Source organism: Colletotrichum destructivum, chromosome 3 (genome assembly GCF_034447905.1).
Source record: "Colletotrichum destructivum chromosome 3, complete sequence".
Lineage (NCBI taxonomy): Eukaryota > Fungi > Ascomycota > Sordariomycetes > Glomerellales > Glomerellaceae > Colletotrichum > Colletotrichum destructivum.
This window is the reverse complement of record NC_085898.1, coordinates 1,662,700-1,682,248: the sequence shown is the minus strand read 5'-3', so window position 1 is coordinate 1,682,248 and position 19,549 is coordinate 1,662,700. Positions and strand designations below refer to the sequence as shown.

The 19,549-nt window shown below is 56.2% G+C and overlaps 8 protein-coding genes across 8 annotated transcripts; 4 read left to right on the top strand and 4 right to left on the bottom strand.

Annotated features, from left to right (window-relative positions):
- Positions 1–65: 65 nt before the first annotated feature.
- On the bottom strand, positions 66–4,335 carry CDEST_04600 (Putative DNA polymerase alpha/delta/epsilon, subunit B, DNA polymerase alpha, subunit B). The gene is made up of 4 exons (XM_062920759.1): positions 3,931–4,335; positions 3,312–3,843; positions 1,939–3,259; positions 66–1,884 (listed from the first exon to the last, which is right to left on the bottom strand). Exons 2-4 carry the CDS (start codon positions 3,797–3,799, stop codon positions 1,714–1,716), a joined length of 1,980 nt encoding a protein of 659 aa, XP_062776810.1. The 5' UTR covers positions 3,800–3,843; positions 3,931–4,335; the 3' UTR covers positions 66–1,713.
- On the top strand, positions 123–1,604 carry CDEST_04601 (Putative microfibrillar-associated protein). Its single transcript, XM_062920760.1, has one exon. It carries the CDS (start codon positions 196–198, stop codon positions 1,600–1,602), a length of 1,407 nt encoding a protein of 468 aa, XP_062776811.1. The 5' UTR covers positions 123–195; the 3' UTR covers positions 1,603–1,604.
- A 192-nt stretch (positions 4,336–4,527) lies between the features above and the next one.
- On the top strand, positions 4,528–5,580 carry CDEST_04599 (Putative nitronate monooxygenase, aldolase-type TIM barrel; the record flags this gene model as incomplete). The annotated part of the gene is made up of 1 exon (XM_062920758.1): positions 4,528–5,580. The coding sequence occupies one exon, from the start codon at positions 4,528–4,530 to the stop codon at positions 5,578–5,580; it is 1,053 nt and encodes a 350-aa protein (XP_062776809.1).
- A 113-nt stretch (positions 5,581–5,693) lies between these two features.
- Positions 5,694–6,857, bottom strand: CDEST_04598 (Putative 2EXR domain-containing protein; the record flags this gene model as incomplete). Its single annotated transcript, XM_062920757.1, has 1 exon — positions 5,694–6,857. One exon carries the CDS (start codon positions 6,855–6,857, stop codon positions 5,694–5,696), a length of 1,164 nt encoding a protein of 387 aa, XP_062776808.1.
- A 1,549-nt stretch (positions 6,858–8,406) lies between these two features.
- CDEST_04597 (Putative Zinc finger C2H2-type) lies at positions 8,407–9,573 on the top strand (the record flags this gene model as incomplete). Its single annotated transcript, XM_062920756.1, has 3 exons — positions 8,407–8,613; positions 8,683–9,137; positions 9,198–9,573. The coding sequence occupies 3 exons, from the start codon at positions 8,407–8,409 to the stop codon at positions 9,571–9,573; spliced, it is 1,038 nt and encodes a 345-aa protein (XP_062776807.1).
- A 263-nt stretch (positions 9,574–9,836) lies between these two features.
- Positions 9,837–11,352, bottom strand: CDEST_04596 (uncharacterized protein). The gene has a single exon (XM_062920755.1). The coding sequence runs from the start codon at positions 11,125–11,127 to the stop codon at positions 9,838–9,840; it is 1,290 nt and encodes a 429-aa protein (XP_062776806.1). The 5' UTR covers positions 11,128–11,352; the 3' UTR covers position 9,837.
- Positions 11,353–11,706: 354 nt separating this feature from the next.
- On the bottom strand, positions 11,707–14,273 carry CDEST_04595 (Putative Taxilin family). Its single transcript, XM_062920754.1, has 5 exons — positions 13,578–14,273; positions 13,093–13,364; positions 12,895–13,043; positions 12,601–12,844; positions 11,707–12,543 (listed from the first exon to the last, which is right to left on the bottom strand). The coding sequence occupies exons 1-5, from the start codon at positions 13,768–13,770 to the stop codon at positions 12,067–12,069; spliced, it is 1,335 nt and encodes a 444-aa protein (XP_062776805.1). The 5' UTR covers positions 13,771–14,273; the 3' UTR covers positions 11,707–12,066.
- Positions 14,274–14,573: 300 nt separating this feature from the next.
- CDEST_04594 (Putative peptidase M16, metalloenzyme, LuxS/M16 peptidase, peptidase M16C associated) lies at positions 14,574–18,078 on the top strand. Its single transcript, XM_062920753.1, has 2 exons — positions 14,574–15,013; positions 15,066–18,078. Exons 1-2 carry the CDS (start codon positions 14,727–14,729, stop codon positions 17,794–17,796), a joined length of 3,018 nt encoding a protein of 1,005 aa, XP_062776804.1. The 5' UTR covers positions 14,574–14,726; the 3' UTR covers positions 17,797–18,078.
- Positions 18,079–19,549: the final 1,471 nt, after the last annotated feature.

The following is a 19,549-nucleotide window of genomic DNA, read 5'->3' as shown; positions in this document are numbered from 1 at the left end:
ACCAAAGTACGTCTCCTACAGGGGGTTACCTTGTCGGAGCAAGAACTCTTTTCGGCAGATATCTATGACCCACAGTGTAAGAAATCAAACATGACTGACTGACCTGAGCGTATGACGCCGGATTCTAGGGAGCTGCACCTCTAGTTTTCAACATCGTCCATCTCCCTTCCATATTCCTCCGGCACAACCACCATCATGCCGCCGAAGCGCATGACAGCAAACCCCGTCAAGCCGGCCCGGTACCGCGCCGGCAAGCCTGCCGCACCAGAGGCCTCGGACTCGGATTCGGATGGCAGCGATGATGAGACCAACGAGGCCGAGACCCAGGCCAGAGCGATTCCACCGCCACCAAAAGCTTCGAGCGCCGCCAAGATCGCTGGTAGCCTCAGCAAGGTCAATCTCGACGAGCGCAGACGCGAGGCACAGGAAAAAGAGAACCAGAGAATAGCACGCGAAAAGGCAGAACGGCTCGCCGCTGAAGAGGGCTTCGTGACGGAGGAAGAAGAGGAAGAGGAAGCCGTCGATGGCGAAGGAGAGGAAAGTTCCAGCGAAGAGGAGAGCTCCAGCGAAGAAGAAGCCCCCCGCCGTCTCATGATCCGACCGAAATTCATCCCCAAGAACCAACGCAATGCAACCAAAGAACAATCCGGTGGAGCAAAGGACGACGATGCGCGGTATGCTGAGGAGGAAGCCCGCCGCAAGGCCGCCGCGGACGCAATCGTCGAGGAGCAGATAAAAAAGGATCTCGCAGCGCGCGCAGCGGGTAAGAAGCACTGGGACGACGATGAGGCGTCGGGCTCGGACGTCGACACGACGGATGACCTTGACCCGGAGGCGGAGCTGGCGGCGTGGAAGCTGCGGGAGCTGAAGCGTGTAAAGCGCGACCGCGACCGCATCGCCGAGCAGGAGGCCGAGTACGCCGAGCGCGAGCGGCGGCAGAACCTGACGCAGGAGGAGCGCGATGCCGAGGACGCTGAGAAGCTCGCGCGGCAGCAGGAGGAGAAGGACGCCAAGGGCAAGATGTCGTACCTGCAAAAGTACTATCACAAGGGAGCGTTCTACAGCGACGAGGCCAAGGCGTACGGCCTGGATAAGCGTGATATCATGGGCATGCGGATTGCGGATGATGTCAAAGACCGCAGTGCGCTTCCGGAATACCTGCAGAAGCGCGACATGACGAAGTTGGGCAGGAAAGGTGCGACAAAATACAAGGACCTTAAGAGCGAAGATACCGGTCGGTGGGGAGAGTTTGACGATCGCCGTGGAGGGAGTGACCGAAGGGGCTTCAACAGGCATGATGTGGATGAACGGTTCCGACCGGACAACGACCGCGAGGTCAACGGTGCGAATGCCATTCCCTTGGGGGATCGCAAAGCACCAGACGCTCCAAAGGGTGGCCGGTCAGACGGATACAGAGACGATGGTTCGAAGGACAGAGATGGCAGGTACCGCTCTCGCGATGATTACCGCCGTCGGGATCGGTCAAGGTCGAGGTCCCCGCGCCGCGACTCGCGAGACGACTACAGTGACAGGCGAAAGCGCAGTCCGTCCCGCGAGAGAGACCGCCACGATGCTGACAAGCGACGGCGTGTGGGCTCGTAATTGCGTTACATTCAAGTTGTATTAGAGCGTATCCTACCAGGCTCACTACGAGCGACGCCAAATATACCCAGACACCCAACGGAACTGTCATCGTAGACATCGTAACGCGCTTCAGATCCTCTTGATTTCCACCCGCGCGCGCTCGAACACGCCGTGGCTAACCATTGTTTCCGCCTGGCCTGCCTCGGCCTTCGGCGGGAAGAGCGTCAGCTGCGCGTAAGTGCCGGCGCCGCGCCTCTTGGACAGGTAGCCGGGGTTGATAACTAGGACACTCTCGACGACCTGTGGATTGCAAAATGTCAGTGATAAGTGCAGTGGCAAAGAGACGGCACTGACCTTGGCGAACGGAGGAAGAAAGCTGGGCACGACCAGTACGTCAGGCCGAACGTTGACCATCTCGCCCAGCTTCAAGTAGCTGAGGTCCAGCATGGCACCCGGGGGTATGCCCTCTTCTGTCCCCGTCTTGGGCAGCTTGGGGCGGTCCGTCGGCGGGAACAACGGGAAGAAATGCCTCTGCTCGAGCAGGTGCCTGCTGAGTCTCGACAATAATGACGGGTCCGAGGGACGGCCGCCGACTAGTTCCTCATGCCGCAGCTGCCAGAGGATGTCCTGTGACGATATACCCATGACCATCTCATTCATCGACAGCGTCATGGGGTTGGTGACAATCCTCGCCGTTTTAGGGAGGCCCAGCTCCTTCTTCAAGACGGAGTCTTGCGGCCACGAGACATGCTTGTCTATGACGTCGCGTACCGAGGGCACAAGGAGGACGGTGATACTAGGGTTGGCGGAGACGAGACGATTCAGAGCGGGGGAGAACATATACTTGAAGACGGCCGACATCGTGGCGCTGTCCGGGTCGATAGCCGCTTCCTCCGGGAGATCAAAGTCACCCGTGGCAATCAGAGGGTGCTCGCTGTCGATGAAAGGCCCTGTCATGACAAGAGCATCCGCGTATTTGTCGGCCGCCTGGTCACACAGAGCTTGTAGTGGCTCAAAGTCGAGGTTATCGTCTGCTGTGTACGGGCCTGAGGCGTAGATGATGCTCAGGGGGGCGGGTTCTGAGTCTGTATCCATGGCGTCCGGGTCCCCTCGGAGTTTCTCGCGGTGTGCGACCAGGGCGGCTGGTGTTGAAGCAGCGTTCGGAAGCAGTGGTACTTCGAGGACTTCCTCGACTACAAACTCGTTTCCTGATGTGTTGATGCCCTTGAGGGCCACGACTTGACCAGGGAAGAAGCTGTATCCCTTGTTTCGCATGTTCAGGGGAATCCTCAGGCCACCGCCTACTCGTCTTGACATCTCTAACACCAGCGACGCTGCATTGAGCTTGCCCTCCGGGGCGTCTGAGGCGATACGCCCGACGGCAATCACCTCAGTGGTGCTCTGATTCGCTGCATTGCCAAACTCTGAAAAGTCTAGCTTGTGGTACTCCTGGACAATATGCATGAACTCGTCTATCCTGTCGTCGAGGATCTCGGACGCCTCGGACAGCTTCATAGCCAGCGGTTTGTAACCAAGCTTTTTCTGGTCGGAGGCTGCCGTCAGCTTGATGCGAGGTTCCGAGTAGGGGCAGATCGGTGGTTCGGGGGGGTCGAGGTGGTCGTTCAGCAATTCAACGATCTCGCCAGCGTTGTGTCGGTCGTTGAAAGAGCTTGGACTGCGGGAGTCAGCGTCAGTACTAGTACATTGGTATACCTTCTGGCACTCACGGCTGCATGGAGTTCAACTGCTCCTCCATCTTGGACGCCCCCTTGTAGTCCGGCGAACTGGAGGGAATTTCCGCCTTAACACGCGACATGGTCGGTGTCTCATGGGCCTTTTTCCGCAGGCTGTTCGGTTTGTTCAACTTCCCTGACCCAGGCGTGCTCGGCACCAATCCATCCAGCATGCCGAAGACATCGCCGCCTCTGCCAGAGCGGGGAGTGCCGTGGCTGCGCTTCTCTGTCTTGATGTGTGTCTGCTGCTGGTTGCTCTTCTCCAATGCATCCTGGATGTCCTTTTTGAAGTTGCGCACATGCACGATGTCGGGGTTCATGGCATCCATATCCATCTTGATGCAGAAAGACTCCCATTTGTAGAAGAGGTCCTCGGCAGACAGCTCATGCAGTCGCATGATCGACTGCAGCTCGGAGAGGACATCGGGCTCGAGACCCTTGTCGCCAGAGGTGAAGAACTCTTTGAGCTCTGATTCCGCCATAATTGTCGTTTATCGTGTTTTTTGGTTTTGGCGGTAGTTGAGTGCTGGGAAGGTTAACGACGAACTTTAGTGGACGCGTCGAGCGCGTTTGGTGGGTTGATCGCGTAAAGTGCGGTTGGCGAGGTCCTTACAGTGCGGTTTTTGTATTTTGCACGGATTCGGAATCAACAATACTTCGTTCCCAAGCTTACGGGCTTGGCTTTCTCACACTGGACGCTGCCATCTCATCAGTACCTACCCCGGGGGGCCATTTTGGATCCAGCGCTACAATTCATGCCCTGATCCCAGGAACAGCTGTGAATTTGTTCTTTTCCGCCCTGCCAGCTACCGTCCCTGCACTCGGCAGAAGATCTCCCGCCACCATTCTCGCCATATGACCACAAGGACTGCCTCACATGCACCTTCCACCTCTGCGGCGGCCGGTTTCAACCGTCCGGAGCCGGGGGTTGGGTGGGCGAGCTGCTGTCCCAAGAAGGCAATTGCCTCGGTGTGTTTCCCCGCACAATAGAGTCCCCCAACCCCACACGCACCCCCGGATTACCTAGGTATGTAGGCACGGCTACGCTCCAACCATTCTGTATCATTGTGCAGTTGGGGTGATTGCATTGCCTCTTGTCGTTTTCATCGATTACCTTGTACTCGGGTCTTTATATTCCGTTGTCTTCCCCTTTCATCCACGACTGCAACTTCATCGCATCGACCAGAGAGCTCTTACACCCAAGACCACAATGGCTTCCAACGGCCCTATCACCACACCGATAACCCAGCTACTGGGTATCAGGCACCCGATCCTCCTCGCTGGCATGGCACGAACATCGGGCGGACCTCTCGCGGCCGCGGTTTCCAACGCCGGTGGTCTCGGCGTCATTGGCGGCTTCCAGTACACGCCCGACCAGCTGCGTGAGATCATCGCCGAGATGAAGGAGAATTTCAAGTCACCGGACCTGCCTTTCGGCGTCGACCTCGCCCTGCCGCAGGTTGGCGGCAACGCCCGCAAGACGAACCATGACTACACGGGCGGCAAGCTCGACGAGCTTGTTGACATCACCATTGAGTCAGGCGCTCGGCTGTTTGTCAGTGCCGTCGGCGTGCCGCCCAGGCACGTTATCGACAAGCTGCACGCCGCAGGCATCTATGTCATGAACATGGTTGGTCATCCGAAGCACGCCGTCAAGGCTCTCGACCTCGGCGTCGACATCGTCTGCGCCCAGGGCGGTGAGGGTGGCGGTCACACGGGCGATGTGCCAAACTCGGTGCTCATTCCTGCCGTCGTCGACGTCGCGAGGCGGTACCGGCCCAAGATGCTCAAAGGAAGCCCCGCACTCGTCATCGCTGCGGGCGGCATATACAACGGCCGATCACTGGCGAGCTCGCTGATGCAGGGCGCCGTGGGCGTGTGGGTCGGCACGCGCTTCGTAGCGTCTGTCGAGGCCGGGTGCAGTGAGGAGCATAAGCAGGAGGTCGTCTCATGCGGGTTCGAGGGCACGGAGCGTACGCTCGTCTTATCTGGGCGGCCACTGCGATTAAAGACGAACGACTACATCCGGAAATGGCACGCGCAGCCGGACAAGATCAAGCAGCTCTGCGATGAGGGCGTGGTCCCCATCGAGTATGACTTCGAGAAGGGCAATGATATTGACCCCCCGCATTTGATGGGCCAGGTTGCCGGTGCGATCGATAAGATCCAGCCTGCCGGAGAGATTGTGGATGAGATGATCCGAGAGGCGGTTGACCAGTTGAAGCTTGGGCAGGTGTACCTGGGTGCTCGGAGTAGGCTATGAGGATATGTATGTATGGACTTTTGTATGATCAGATCTAGTGATGGGGATATAACGTAACTATATGAGAAGGGGTATTTCCGCTCCAGGGTCGCGCCTTTAATAGTCTCTGCTACTCAAACAAACTCTCCCACGTGGACTTGGGTATTCCCCCACCCCTGAGCCAGATCTCTAACCTCCATCCCTATCCTCTCGGACTCCTCTTTGGAATAGCCCAGGCTCCGCTGCACATCCTCTGGTGTTTGTAGCTCCCGGATGATAGGGAGCGGCGTAGGGCACGACGGACTTGCCCCGATGACCAACGTCAAAGAGTCTAAACCGGCACGGTACCGGCACTTCAGATACGACCCAGGGTTCTGGAATGGCTCCTCGCAGACGACGATGACATGCCGCGCCCCACGCACGGGGAACCCACCGCCACCTTTCCCTTCGACGATGGCAATGCTATCCCTCTGAAAGTCGATATAGATCCGCCGGTCGCCCCACGTATTGAGCCGGACGAGAGTGTACCGCCGCAGCGCCTCGTGCCTTGCTTCGCGGTTCACCGACAACAAGGACGGGTTCGGGGCGTGCGAGGCAAGCAGCGTCCGCGGCGGCAAGGCGTGGTTCCAGATCTTGAGGCGTAGTTCCGGGGGCAGGCGGGGGAAGGGTGCGAAGGAGTGCTCTGGGCCGCGAACCTGCAGGCGGAGGGCGTCGATGTTCTTGGAGAGGTTTGTCGTCGTGCGCCGGGCCTCAGTTGTGAGAACGTCGGTCACGGTCTGCGCGAAGTGGGCGAGGAAGACGAGCGGCATCAGCGGGAGGGGCATTTCGGTAGTTGGACAGCCCATTGCCTCCCGTTTGAGTTTGTGGGGGAGAGACATTGTGAGATGGGGGACTTGTCGTTTGTGTTTTGTATGGTGTTTGTAATAGGGGTTACAGTGGTCCCCTGCCTCCTGTTTTCCCTTCTTCTTCTTAGCACCGTTGACTAGGTCAACAAGGGAGGGACCCGTCGCCTTTTTAGAGGTCTGTGATACGCAAGGTCGACAGGTGATATGAGGCAACGAAAGTTTCAGCGGGAGGATATTTACTTTGTCGAACTTGTCTTGGGTGGTGGCTGGTGGGTTGAACCCGAGTGTGCGGTGCTGCCGGTGCGGTGAGGGTCGAGACGCCGCGAGTGATAACGGTGATACGGCGCTTGTGACCTTCAAGGCTAGCAGCTCGGTGTTCTCGGCGAGTAGGGGAAGCGATTGGTCGTGACTGGGGAGGTGGTCTTTGAGAGAAAGCCACGGGGTTTCTAGCATGAAGTTGGTGGCTGTGGGTTTCTTTGTTTGATGGCCTGGAGGCGTCAGTTGTCGGGATCATGAATTCAAAGCACAAAGTCGGGGGGCGCTCGAAGGACGATGCGAGGTGTGGGTTACATATATTTGAGTAAATCTTTAGGGTCGCACGAGGCACAATACATGGACATCGAGTCTTAGGCCAATCTCTTGGTGAGACGATGACTCGACAACTGAATGACGACGAGCTGAAACTCCGATGAGGCTACTACGACTGTCAATACGACCCAACCCCAAGTAGGGCCCCTTTGACTCCAAAGTAGTGTATTTGCCGCCGTCATTACCAGCGGCGAGAGTGAGACCTGTAGCAGAACTACTGTCGTGTCGAGGGACATCAGTCACGCCCGGAAAAGACAAGACTGTGAGATGAGTGACGGGTGTTCCGCCCCTAGCGATGGCGAGAGGCACATATTTTCCGTTATCATCGCCTGGCAGATATTGTACATCCAGATCATGCTCATAAACGTCAGACTGTCTTAGACACTGCGGACTCAACGTTACAGCTGACTGATGTCAGGAGGTTGGAACAGGTGAAATCAATGATAGAAGGAAGGTTCGAGGGTGGGGGCAACTGGTTCATTTACACGATTCTTAACGGCTGTCATTGAACCATTTGAGACAACACTCGCGTCATGAACATTCCTCCAACTACACATGGGAGACGCCACTCTGATGGATCAAGGGGGCTGATACTGATGCCACACCGCTCACCATCGATCCTGGGACCACGAGCGAGTGAAACCCATGGCTGGAAACATAAAGAGCCCTGTGAAGGTGACCCTACAAGCTAAAAATCGTGATAACTGACGTTGGCCTGTCCTAACAGTGGCAATCATTTGACACTCGCGAGTGAAACAGAGTGGCTTCCACGATAAAGGGTGGCTTATACCAATGATTTCTGGATAGTCGATTGCGCTGTGGGAGCTCGGTTATTAGACAGTGATAGCGAAAAGTATTCAACATTTGAACATAACTGAGCAATAGGCCGAGAATTCAATATTAACGATTGACAAGTTCCGAGCCAATGAGTCCTCAAGTCAGCCTGTGGAAACGCTTTGGAATGGGCCATCTATCTGCCTTGCCAGTCAATGTTGAAGGTTCAAGTCAGGTTTGCTTCTTAAGTACAAAAGACAAACACCCTCCTTGTTTCCAACTAAATAGAGCTTATAAGTCTTGGCATGTGTTTGCCCGTATGCTTCAGGGACTCCCAGGTCCAGATATCTGGAAATGGGCTCTTTTGACAACGTCGAGGAAAGTACATTTGGCAAAGCTTGCGTTATCACTGCCGGAAAGTGCGACCAATGTATTACCACCCTCCTGCTTCTTCAGATTGGCTGTTTCCTTGGAATTCCCCTTTGCTCCTGCCTCTCACACCTTCAAGCCTTCCCCGGGCATTCCAGCAATAAAAAATTCACTTCTTCAACAAAACACACTCCCCAATCAACACATCACCATCGTCGAAACGTCTGTTAGCGGAGTTCCAATGCCATCCGGCAGCCACTTGAACGCAACCATGGACCACAGCGAGCCCACCAAGGGCAGAAGACCGGCGCCTCATGAAGCAATGCGTTGTAGTGTCTGTGACGAACTGTTTGCTAGCTTTGACAAGTTGATGGGCCACAAACGAACGTCCATGAAGCTCGAGGGAACTCATATCCACTGTCCTGTCTGCACACTGGACTTCAACACGATGGATGCCAAAGATAAGCACATTCTCGAGGTGAGTTCTCTTACCCAAACACCCCTGCAGTTATGCCTAAAACTTCTCGAACGGCGTTGACAATTGTAGGTACACCCACAAGAGCAGAAGCTGGTCTGCCCAGGTTGTCAGAAGAGCTTCGTCCGGCTCGCCGCCTGGATGAGGCATTTGGAACACGACCAGTGTAGCGCCATCGGACGACAGGACCTAGACAGAAACCGCGCCCATAAACTTACATTTGCTCACGAGCTTGAGAAGCGCAGCGGTTCCCAGTTTGGAGACTACTTTCCCACTTCGCACCCTAGCGTTCAGTCCGCTTTTGACAAACCATACATGGCCCACCCGTCGTTTTTTAAACCAGACGACTTTCCCGCCGGAGGGAAACAACAAGACGATAAGCTGGAAGCCCAGAAGGACTCCAGACCTGCAGTGGAAAAGTCAACGGCTGCGGACGACATCAACAACCCCTCTCATCCAAGTTTCGATCCCAAGAAGTACTACGACGCAATCATTCTCAAATTCAAGTGTCCTCAGACATCCTGCAGGTCAGCTTGCCTTCAGATCATCCATCGTAAGGAAAGAGTTGACAAAAAACAAACAAATAGGAAGAGCTTTGACACAAGCAGAGCCCTCGTCACCCACATGAAGGCAGCTACCTCCCACTACAACGCAAAGTTGCAGTGTCCCGGATGCCTCCGCTACTTCAGAGACACGTCTTCTCTTACCGCTCACTCTGAGTCAGAGACTAACCGCTGCTCGATTCGCCATTCCGAGAACTACCGTAACTACCTCGATCAGCTAACTGGAGGCATGGCGGACGTGGCCGACTGGCACCGGGACGGCACCGTCAGGTACGAAGTGAGCACGGAAGCTGTCATCAAGTTCGGTACCGAACAGGCAAAGATGGCCACGAACGACTTCATCGCGAAGCAGGAAGCCAATCAGCAAGAGTCATGGGCGCGCAACAATCCTATTTGGTGAGAAGTTGTTGGTGATTTGGTTTCAGGGTTGTGGAAGCCTGCATTAAGCTCCAGGCAGAGATATAGCACCCTACACTTCTTGCGCGTTACAAGAATATGCCGCATACTTATTAAACCAAAATAATTGCGCCTTGGCAGTGCACTGCTCTATTGAATGCTGCCCCCATCCTCGCGTTGGTATCGTAATGACATGAGTCGTCGGCTTCGCCGACTATTATACAGTATTGGAACAAGGCCTGCGTCTTTGTGTCCATGCTCCGGTAAGCTACCTGAAGCTCGGTAACCGGGCGGGAACGAATTCTTCGGTCGGTATAATATGCTGCTGTGTCGTGGAACGGATAACAGGCGCTTTACCGTGTGCGTCCTCCGTATTGGACGCAGGTGTGTATTTGCCCAGAAGCTCTGACGCCTCGTCCACATCGAACTTTGGATCCGAATCCTCAGCTGTGCCGCCTCCAAAGCCGTCGTGCAACCCCCGTTCGGATGCGAGCTGCAAGGCGGCCTGTCGTTTGCGCTCCACCTCCTTATCTTCTTCTTCCCGGATGCGCTCCTCCTCCATCTGTAGCTCCTCCATCGAAGCCTCCATGGAGGGCGGCGCCGGCGTATCGGGCGTTGTAGGCATGCTCGTTGAACTTCTCCGCACCCCCGGACCGAGCATTGAGTGGTTCGAGTCGATGGTGGCCCTCGACACCGTCCTTGATATCGACCGGCCGTCAGCGCGCCTCTTGCCCTTGCTGGATTTCGTCCGGCTGCTGCTGTGGTCATCTCGAACTTTATCCAACACCATGAATTCGTCGTCCAGCGGCACGGCGTCTTCGTCTCCCTCCCCGTCACTAGGGAATAGATCACCCCGCGACCGATAAGAATCCGACGACACGCCCGATCCCGTTGTTCCACTTCGACTCCTAGTCTTGGTGGCCCGGCTCTGGAAAGCATCGTCATCGGAATCGCCCCCAAGCAGAGGCTCCGTCTCGCCCATACCCATTTCGTCGTGCTGCCGCGGGTGGTCTTGCAGATCCGCCGCGCTGGGCTTGTAGCGGAGCGTCTTACCCAGCTTCCACGGCAGCTTGCTCAGAAACCCAATGGGCTGCGTGCTGGGGATGACAGTTGGGTCGGACTCTAATACTTTAGATCCTCTGCCTCGGGTGCCGTAGCTCATCCCTCGTTTCCTCTTGGGCTGGTCTTGCACCTCGCCTGCATGCTTTCGTTGCGACCCAGTACCCGCGAGCAGGCGATCCCAGTCATCGTTCCCCCAGCCACCCAGAAACCCGCCGTCCTGATCCTCGGCATACCAGTCGTCGTAAAAGTCGAAGCTGTATTCCGCCCGGCCGCCCGCGCGTTCTCGTTCTCGACGTTTCCTCGCCCGCTCTTCGTGGTCACCCAGACAGGGATTGGCGCATTGTTCTAGCGAGTGAGCGATGGAGGCGAAGCAGGGATTAATGTAGTGATGCTGAAAGCTCCAGATGCCGGCAGCTGCATTTTCCGTCACCTCTCCTGCGTTGTGGGAGATTTGGTTCCACCGTTGGCGCAGACGCGGGTCCTCGAGGAAGGCCATGGTGGTGATGGCTGCAGCGTGTTGTGAGATGATGACGTCGCGGGCAGAGATGATGGATGACCAAGGTTGCGACCGGGTGGCCTCGACCAAGGTGTGTTTTGTCGAGGCCTCGTGAGTAATATCGGCTGCAGGAATCGGACGGGTCAAGCAGATGGTTGCAAGTTGAAGGGAGCCATGGAACGTGGATTGGACAAGTAGCGGTTGGTTTCAAGTGCGCCGGAAACGCAGCCTCACCCCCAACTGCAATAAGCTGGGCTCAACATTCCAGTAGCTGCTGGTGCTATTCCAGACATGGCACGTGCGCGCCTAGGGTCTGTTTTCTCTCACTGGCACTGTTCTGGAGTGGAGTGGCTCGTGCAGGGTCGGTTCAGCGGGATTGACTTTGTGATCTGGGGGAATTGCAAACCTTGTGCTGTGGTTGCTGACCACCTGTGGCTCAGCATGGTTTGCGACCCCTGGAGGTCGACGTCACTACGCTAAGGTGGGCTGGAACGGCCGTCATGCTGGCTGGTTTCCGAAGTGTACGGAACTTTGGGAGAGACGACTCTAATCACTATACGGACAGACAGTAGAGTAGGCATGGGGACTGCTTGTATTCAGAGCCACTGCTATAGACCGAAACACGGCTAACCAGAAAGAGCCTGGTAAGGGCTATAAACATCCCAACCTCTCTGGGGTCACTTTCGTAGCGGGCCTTGGTCACCATTACCGCTATTTCAGATCCTGAGCAGTAGCACGCACCAAGATGCCCTATGTAAATGTCGACAAAAACACATTCAGCTTGGTCCTGCAAAATTGCGAAACCTGTGAAAAAGCACGGGTAGACCGCTGTCTGAGGGTCATTTGCTGGCTGGGCGGGCCCTGCGCCAGAAAGGCCGTCTCACTGTTGGATGAATAGACGTCCGTGGTGCTGATCCATGGCTTCCTCCGTCCGGATTCCTAGTGGCCGTTCGTTGTAGCTTGGGGCACCGGCGGCCGCTCCGGACCGTATGGCCGGAGTGGCTCTCCCTCTGCAGGCTGCGGCTCCTCCTCAGTGTCGTCGTCAAACTCACTCGGGTCCTCCTCGCCCTCCTCATCGTCCGAGTAGTCGCTCCCGTCGCCGTCCATGTGGCCGTTGCTGTCCGAGTAGCAGCTCTCCAGGGTCGCCGCCATTCCAGACGGGACCTTGCGGCCCTGCTGCTGCATCTGCTCGATGATGCTACGCAGCTTCTCGGCTCGCTTCGTCGCCTCGGCGGCTTTCTTGCGCCAGTCTTCGCGCTCCTCGGCCATGCGGATGATATTGGCATTCGTGGCCTCGTGCTTGCGCTTCATCGTCTCGTTTTCCCTTTCCAGACGTTTCGTCTTCTTGGACATGTCCTCCATTTCCTTCCGAAACGTCAGAAAGAGATCATTACTGTTATTGAGCGTGTCCTCAACCTTGATCTGTCAGCAAAAACTCAGCCTAACTTCTCCATCAATGTCCGGTGGTCCTACCTGCTTGAACTTATCAACATAGACATTGAGTTGATTCCTAAGCTCAGACTCAGTCTTTGTAAAAGTCTGCACCTGATTCTGGAGATTTCGCGCTCTGGTAGCCTCAGCCTCGGCCAGCTTCTTCTCGCGTTCGTAGCGCGCCATATTATATTGCACTTCCAGCTCCTTGGTGCGCATCAGAGAGTGGAAGTGCAATTCCCGCAGTTCGTACTGCTCGATGAACGATTTGAAACGGTTACGGAATCTAGGACAGTCAGTCGTCGCGCGTGTATAACATTGACGATGGATACGCACAGTGTATCGACGCTCATGTCAACAACTTGCTTCCGTGGATGATCCTTTTCTTCCTGAATACCCTCGAGCTTCGCCAGCAAGGCCGCATGCTTCTCGTCATAGGCCGAACTATTGTGTTTGAGGTTATCTTGGAGAGTTTTGTTCTCGTTCTGGCAAGGTCAGCCCATGGCCCCAGAGATATACGAGGGGGCAACAAACCTTGTACTTGTTGTTGTCCCGTTGCAGCTCTCTGCAGAGCTTTTCAAGCTTCTCCTTCAGGCCGACCGTTTTGCTGAGCTCAGTGCGGTTTGCATCCTTTTCCTTCTGCAGGGCGTCGCCGCGTTTTTTGTTCTTCTGGTTTTCTCGCTCGACACGACGCATGTCGGCTAGCAGCTCGCTGGAACGTCGGGTCAGGTGTTCAATCTTTTGCAGGTCGCTCATCTTGGCCACCTGCTGAGCCAAATCGCGGTTCGCACGCTTGACCTCGCGTTCTGTATTTCGTCAGCGCTGAGTTCGTCATGTATGCCAAGTAAAAAGTGTTTTAAGAAAAAAAAAGAACATGAGGACTGCGAAAGCGGTCCTGCCAACGGGCTTGACAGACGACCCCTCACTCTCCCAACACAGGTCTTAAACCGGCGCTCACGCGACATACTTGATTCGGCCCGCCCGGAAAGGGTAATGGCACGATGGGAGGCGATACGCACCAATCTCAGCTTCCTGGTCCTTCTCTCCGGCCGACTCCTGCTCCAGCTGTGTGATACGCTGCGCGAGCAGCTTCGCAGACTCGTTGGAGTCAACGGCCTTCTTCTGCTTGCCCTTCTTCAGGGACGTCGCCGGCGCGTGGGCGTGACCATCCTGACCGTTTGACATCACGACGTCGGCCTGACTATTGGACATCTACTCGGCGACGAAAGGAGGGGCAACGATATATATGTTCCTTGCGGCCTCTTCGTCACCAGGGCTTTCGCATTCGACTGTTCGGTGACGGAGTGTCTCGGCGTCGCAAAAATAAGCGGTCCCCCGCGGCGGACTAGTGGTATTCGTAGCAGCAGTCGGCGTGTTGGCAATTGCCCTTCTCCACTTGATTGACACTCGGGGGCAGAGATATGTCGTCGGACGGAGCGAAGGGTTAGAGTGAGAGAGTGAGGTGGTTTGGTGTTCAGGCGTGCGCATTAGAAATGCCACTGTATCTGTACTCAAGTGGAGGGTGTGCTGCAGGGCGTCGTACCCGAATAGATGTTCGAGTGCCTGCCTTTCTGGGTCCGGCCGTCGAAGTCAGCAATCTCGACTGGAGTGGCCCCGAATATTGCGTAAGGATTTATCGATACGGGTTGCCGATACTGGGGGATCAGGGGGGGGAAAAAATGCCCACGATCCCACTGGTCGCCTTTGGGTTCGCGATTTCTGTGCAGCGTGGAAGGGAGGAGAATAAACCATGGAAGTGCTACGAGGTACTGGCCTAGCGCAGGGCGTCCCGGCCTACCGGACGGCTTCCCAACTGCTGGCTGTCAGTGTTAACTACCCGTTAATGCGCTACGCAGGCCCGCCGACTCGGTATTCTCAGAGAGCGTTTTAATGAATACGGTCCCCACATCCTCTGTGTGATGACGAATAGCGGCCGCCGGTGGAGCAGGCGGCTTTCGAACAGCGCCGGCCACAGCAGCCTAAAATTTCCAGTTGTTGAACTCGGCAGGCGCGAATTGCCTCCTGCGATCCACAGTGGCTCCTTTCGACTGCACCGAGCACCTCCTACTCTGGACCTACGCTTCTTTCTTTTCCATAAATATTCTTCAGAGCGCATCACCCTCCTTTGGAACATGAGACCAGCCTGATCCAACTCCAAACCCGTCAACATGCTGCGGAATGCTGTTAACACGGCCAAGAAGGCCGTCACTGAGCTCTCTCAGTATCCCAAGCCTGGTGATAAGCTTCACGGCTTTACGCTGCTGCGGACGAAGCACGTGCCGGAACTGGAACTGACGGCTTTGCACCTTCAACACGACAAGACCGGCGCCGACTACCTGCACATCGCGCGCGACGACAGCAACAATGTCTTCTCCATCGGTTTCAAGACGAACCCGCCGGACGACACCGGTGTGCCCCATATTCTAGAGCACACCACCCTGTGCGGCAGCCAGAAGTATGTTGTTCGCATTGTTGGGACACCCCTGAGGCGCATACTGACATTTCAGGTTTCCCATTCGCGATCCATTCTTCAAGATGCTGCCCCGGACTCTGTCCAACTTCATGAACGCATTCACTGCGTCCGACCACACATTTTACCCTTTTGCGACAACGAATGCACAAGACTTCAAGAACCTCATGTCGGTCTATCTGGATGCCACGCTGCATCCCCTGCTGAAGGAGTCGGACTACACCCAGGAGGGATGGCGCATTGGACCCGAGAACCCACAAGCCGCCAGCGGTGAGGAGAGCAACCTCGTATTCAAGGGCGTCGTTTACAACGAGATGAAGGGCCAAATGTCTGACGCCGGCTACTTGTTCTACATTCGCTTTCAGGACCACATCTTCCCCGATATCAACAACTCGGGCGGCGATCCCCAGAAGATCACCGACTTGACCTACGAGCAGCTGCGCAAATTCCACGCCGAGCACTACCACCCAAGCAACGCCAAGCTCTTCACCTACGGCGACATGCCCCTGTCTGACCATCTCCGGGAGGTCAACACCCAGCTCAGCGCCTTCGAGAGAATACAGGAGGACAAGACGATCCACCAGCCCATCGACCTTTCTTCCGGCCCCAGGGAGGTCACCGCCAAGGGCCCCCTCGACCCCCTGGTGGACCCTGATAGACAGTACAAGACGTCCGTCTCGTGGATCATGGGCGACACCTCTGATGTTGTCGAGTCCTTCTCCCTGGCATTGCTATCTACCCTCCTGATGGATGGATACGGATCGCCGTTGTACCGCGGCCTGGTTGAGGCTGGTCTCGGAACGGACTTCAGCCCCAACGCGGGATACGACAGCTCCGCGAAATTGGGCATCTTCTCCATCGGACTTACCGGCGTCCAGGAGGCAGACGTGCCAAAGCTCAAAGCCGAGGTCCAGCGCATACTCCAGGAGGTGCGCCAGAAGGGCTTCGACAGGACAAAGATTGATGGCTCCCTCCACCAGCTGGAGCTGGCGCTGAAGCACAAGACGGCCAACTTTGGCATGAATATGCTGCACAGGCTCAAGCCTAAGTGGTTCACCGGCGTCGATCCCCTTGACTCGCTGGCGTGGAACGACACCATTTCGGCGTTTGAGACGCAGCTCGCAAAGGGTGGCTACCTGGAGAGCCTCATCGAAAAGTACCTCTTGAACGACAACACTCTGTCCTTCACTATGTCGCCGTCGACCACGTTCAGCGAGGATCTTGTTCGTGAGGAAAAGGAGAGACTGGCTTCCAAGATCCAACAAGCATCACAGCAAGCCGGCAGCGACGAGGCGGCACGCAAAAAGTTTGAGCAACGTGAGCTGGATCTTCTCGTCGAACAGGGGAAGTCGAACACAGAAGATCTGAGCTGCCTACCTACTGTCCACGTCAAGGACATTCCTCGAAGCAAGGAGCCTGTTGTCGTTCGTGACGAGACTGTCAATGGTGTACAGATCCAGTGGCGCGAGGCCCCAACGAACGGTTTGACCTACTTCAGGGCTATCAACGCCCTGGACAACCTCCCCGATGAGCTGAGAGAGCTCATCCCCCTCTTCTCCGACAGCATTATGCGCCTCGGCACAAGGGAAATGTCGATGGAGCAGCTCGAGGACTTGATCAAGCTGAAAACAGGAGGCGTGTCTGTGGGATACCACTCAACGCCTTCTCCCACCGACTTCCACCAGGCGAGCGAGGGTCTTATCTTCACAGGCATGGCTCTGGACAGAAATGTACCCGTCATGTTCGACATACTGCGCAAGCTCGTGCAGGATACCGACTTCGACAGCCCAGAGGCCGCCCTCCGCATCAGGCAGCTCCTCCAGGCGTCTGCTGACGGTGTGGTCAACGACATCGCCTCATCTGGGCATCAGTTTGCCCGCGGCTTTGCTGAGGCTGGGCTGACCCGCAACGCTTGGCTCAGACAGCAGATCGGCGGTCTCTCGCAGGTTAAGCTCGTCACGACGCTTGCCAATCGTCCCGAAACGGATGGCCTGGCGGACGTCATTGACAAGCTCAAGCGGATTCAAAAAATCGCGCTCTCAGGTGGTAGCTTCCGCACGGCACTCACCTGCGGGGCCGAAAGCACGGGCGCCAATCTCAGCGCGTTGACTAGCTTCATGTCGACGCTCCCCAATGACCAGCCGTCGTTGCCGGCGTTCAAGCCTGTCGCGCTACAGAGGAACATCAAGTCCTTCTTCCCGTTGCCGTACCAGGTCTATTACGGTTCGTTGGCCGTCCCTACGGTTTCGTACACGTCTGCAGATGGAGCGCCGTTGCAGATTCTGGCGCAGCTCCTCACCCACAAGCACCTCCATCATGAGATTCGCGAGAAGGGCGGCGCCTACGGCGGCGGAGCGTACTCGCGCGGATTGGACGGTCTGTTTGGCTTCTACTCCTATCGCGACCCCAACCCCCAGAACACGCTCTCTATCATGCGCAATGCCGGCCAGTGGGCCAGAGATAAGGCGTGGACTGAACGTGACCTCGAGGAGGCCAAGATCTCGGTGTTCCAAGGCGTAGATGCGCCGCAGTCGGTAAACGCCGAGGGCATGGGTCGGTTCCTTTCCGGCATCACGGAGGAAATGAAGCAGAAACGCCGCGAGCAACTCCTCGATGTTTCCAAAGATCAGGTGCGCGATGTTGCGCAGAAGTACATCGTCGACGCCTTGAAGAAGGAGGAGGAGCGCGTGACCTTCTTGGGCGAGAAGCGGTCGTGGGTGGACGGCACTTGGAAGCTCCACGAAATGGACATCAACGGTGTCGAGTAGGCAAAGCACCACCGCCTTTGTGAACAAGAGCCGTTTGGGATTTCTCGGTCCATGTACCATATTTGTACACCATATTTTCTGTAATTATACCCTCCTCCTGATGATTTCATGTCGATCGCATGGCGTCTTCCATGTGTACGGACGCGTTCAGATACGATACGTCTTCCTGCCACACCCCATGGCTTGGAGACCACTAGACAACGCAAGATGAAAACAATGAGCCAGGGGATTCTGTATTCGTACGAATAACCGGCCAACTCGTTCTATCAGAACCGACATCCTCAGCATTGGGTCGTCGGACTAAAGCGCAGAGTACATGTCCAGCCAACGGACGGCCAATGATGTGTGCCCAATTACAGCACGGCAGAGACCTGTCGATTGACAGAATGGGACTACGCATGAAATCTCGAATCAGGCCCCGCATACGTCACGGCGCCACAATTGTTCCAGGTTCCTGACTGAGGTGGATGTCGAGGGGCCGAGCCAAGTAGGCCGAAGACGGGAGGCAGCCCAAGGGCTCTAAAGTCCGGTGTTTGGAGGGCACAGCCGGGGCAATGCCGCAAATACGCGCCGCAGCGCATTGAAGCGAGGCCGTGAGATGCACATGCTTAATGGGCTATCTGCCGGCTTCATTGTTCCACTTACCAGCGGCCACCAAGTCAGGCGATGTCCCGCCCTTTCGGCGATTTGGAACAGAAGTTGGCGGAGCGGTAACTTCCCAGTTTAGCTGGCTGCTTGGGGTGCACGGGATCAGGCTGATTATGGTAGCTGTCCGAGTGGACATGTGTGAGGGAATTTCTCAGGATGCTGGCGAGCAATCGAGACATGGGCGGCAGCGGTCTGGAGTCCTGCTATTACGTGCTAACACGGATACTCAAATGGTAGTACTTGCGTCTGCTGTCTCAAACGAATAGGTATTACGGCGTGCGCGTGTCGTGCATGTGTACGAATTGGGTCGGTGTTTGGGACGGTGAGTTAGGGTTGGCCGGCCGGGGCATCTCCAGTTTGTCACCCACAACAACCCCGCCTGTAACATGGGAGAAGAGAGAGACACCGAGCTAGTTCAGTAGCAGCGATGTTGACAGCAGTGAAAGCTACTGTAGCGGATGCCACGGCAGGATGGAACCGGAGGGGTGCGGAATGACAGCGAAGCAACAGCTCCAGGGTGGGTGCTAGGAGGCCGACTTCTAGAAGAAGAAGACAAAGTTGCGGTCTGAAAAGGTCGATGTGTCAGCACGATCGATGATGGAGGTGGGTGTGGCTGATGGGCGGGGTGCGTTGCGTCGTGAGAATGGAGTCCCAGGCGGCCGTCCAAGTTGTAGTGGTGGATGAGTACCAACCATGGCTAACCCTCCAAGGCTCCAGCTCTCCAAGATGAGGCCCTCCACATCCACAACCACTCAATACCCATACTGGATGGGGTGAATCCCCGATAGCAGGCGGTGCGAGGGCCGATGCAAGTAGTGAGTGTACCACCCATTACGGCATCTCGTTCTGCAGCTCCGGTGTCTGAACAGCAAGGGTGATGGGATGTACGCCGTACACGGCCTTATGCTGAAGAATGGGCAAATCATGGCGGGATGTCGAGGTACTCGAAGCTTAAACGACGTACCGGTCCTGGAGTGACCGCCTGGACCCGGGTGAGCCGACTGTAGACTTTAGTCAATTTAATGAGTATAATACTACAGAACAAGTTGGAGCTTGAAGCGCCTGCGTTCTTTATCCATCTTGCCTCTTCTTCAGAATGGGACGG

What these genes read in the sequence shown, in the direction of transcription:
- CDEST_04601 (XM_062920760.1), top strand. Translation starts at nt 196, where the DNA reads ATGCCGCCGAAGCGCATGACAGCAAACCCCGTCAAGCCGGCCCGGTAC.
- CDEST_04600 (XM_062920759.1), bottom strand. Translation starts at nt 3,799, where the DNA reads ATGGCGGAATCAGAGCTCAAAGAGTTCTTCACCTCTGGCGACAAGGGT. An exon ending in CAGTTGAACTCCATGCAGCC is followed by an intron (nt 3,260 to 3,311) that starts GTGAGTGCCAGA and finishes TGACTCCCGCAG; the next exon opens with TCCAAGCTCTTTCAACGACC. An exon ending in TTCTTCCTCCGTTCGCCAAG is followed by an intron (nt 1,885 to 1,938) that starts GTCAGTGCCGTC and finishes TGCAATCCACAG; the next exon opens with GTCGTCGAGAGTGTCCTAGT.
- CDEST_04596 (XM_062920755.1), bottom strand. Translation starts at nt 11,127, where the DNA reads ATGGCCTTCCTCGAGGACCCGCGTCTGCGCCAACGGTGGAACCAAATC.
- CDEST_04595 (XM_062920754.1), bottom strand. Translation starts at nt 13,770, where the DNA reads ATGTCCAATAGTCAGGCCGACGTCGTGATGTCAAACGGTCAGGATGGT. An exon ending in GGACCAGGAAGCTGAGATTG is followed by an intron (nt 13,365 to 13,577) that starts GTGCGTATCGCC and finishes GACGAAATACAG; the next exon opens with AACGCGAGGTCAAGCGTGCG. An exon ending in GGGACAACAACAAGTACAAG is followed by an intron (nt 13,044 to 13,092) that starts GTTTGTTGCCCC and finishes TGACCTTGCCAG; the next exon opens with AACGAGAACAAAACTCTCCA.
- CDEST_04594 (XM_062920753.1), top strand. Translation starts at nt 14,727, where the DNA reads ATGCTGCGGAATGCTGTTAACACGGCCAAGAAGGCCGTCACTGAGCTC. An exon ending in ACCCTGTGCGGCAGCCAGAA is followed by an intron (nt 15,014 to 15,065) that starts GTATGTTGTTCG and finishes CTGACATTTCAG; the next exon opens with GTTTCCCATTCGCGATCCAT.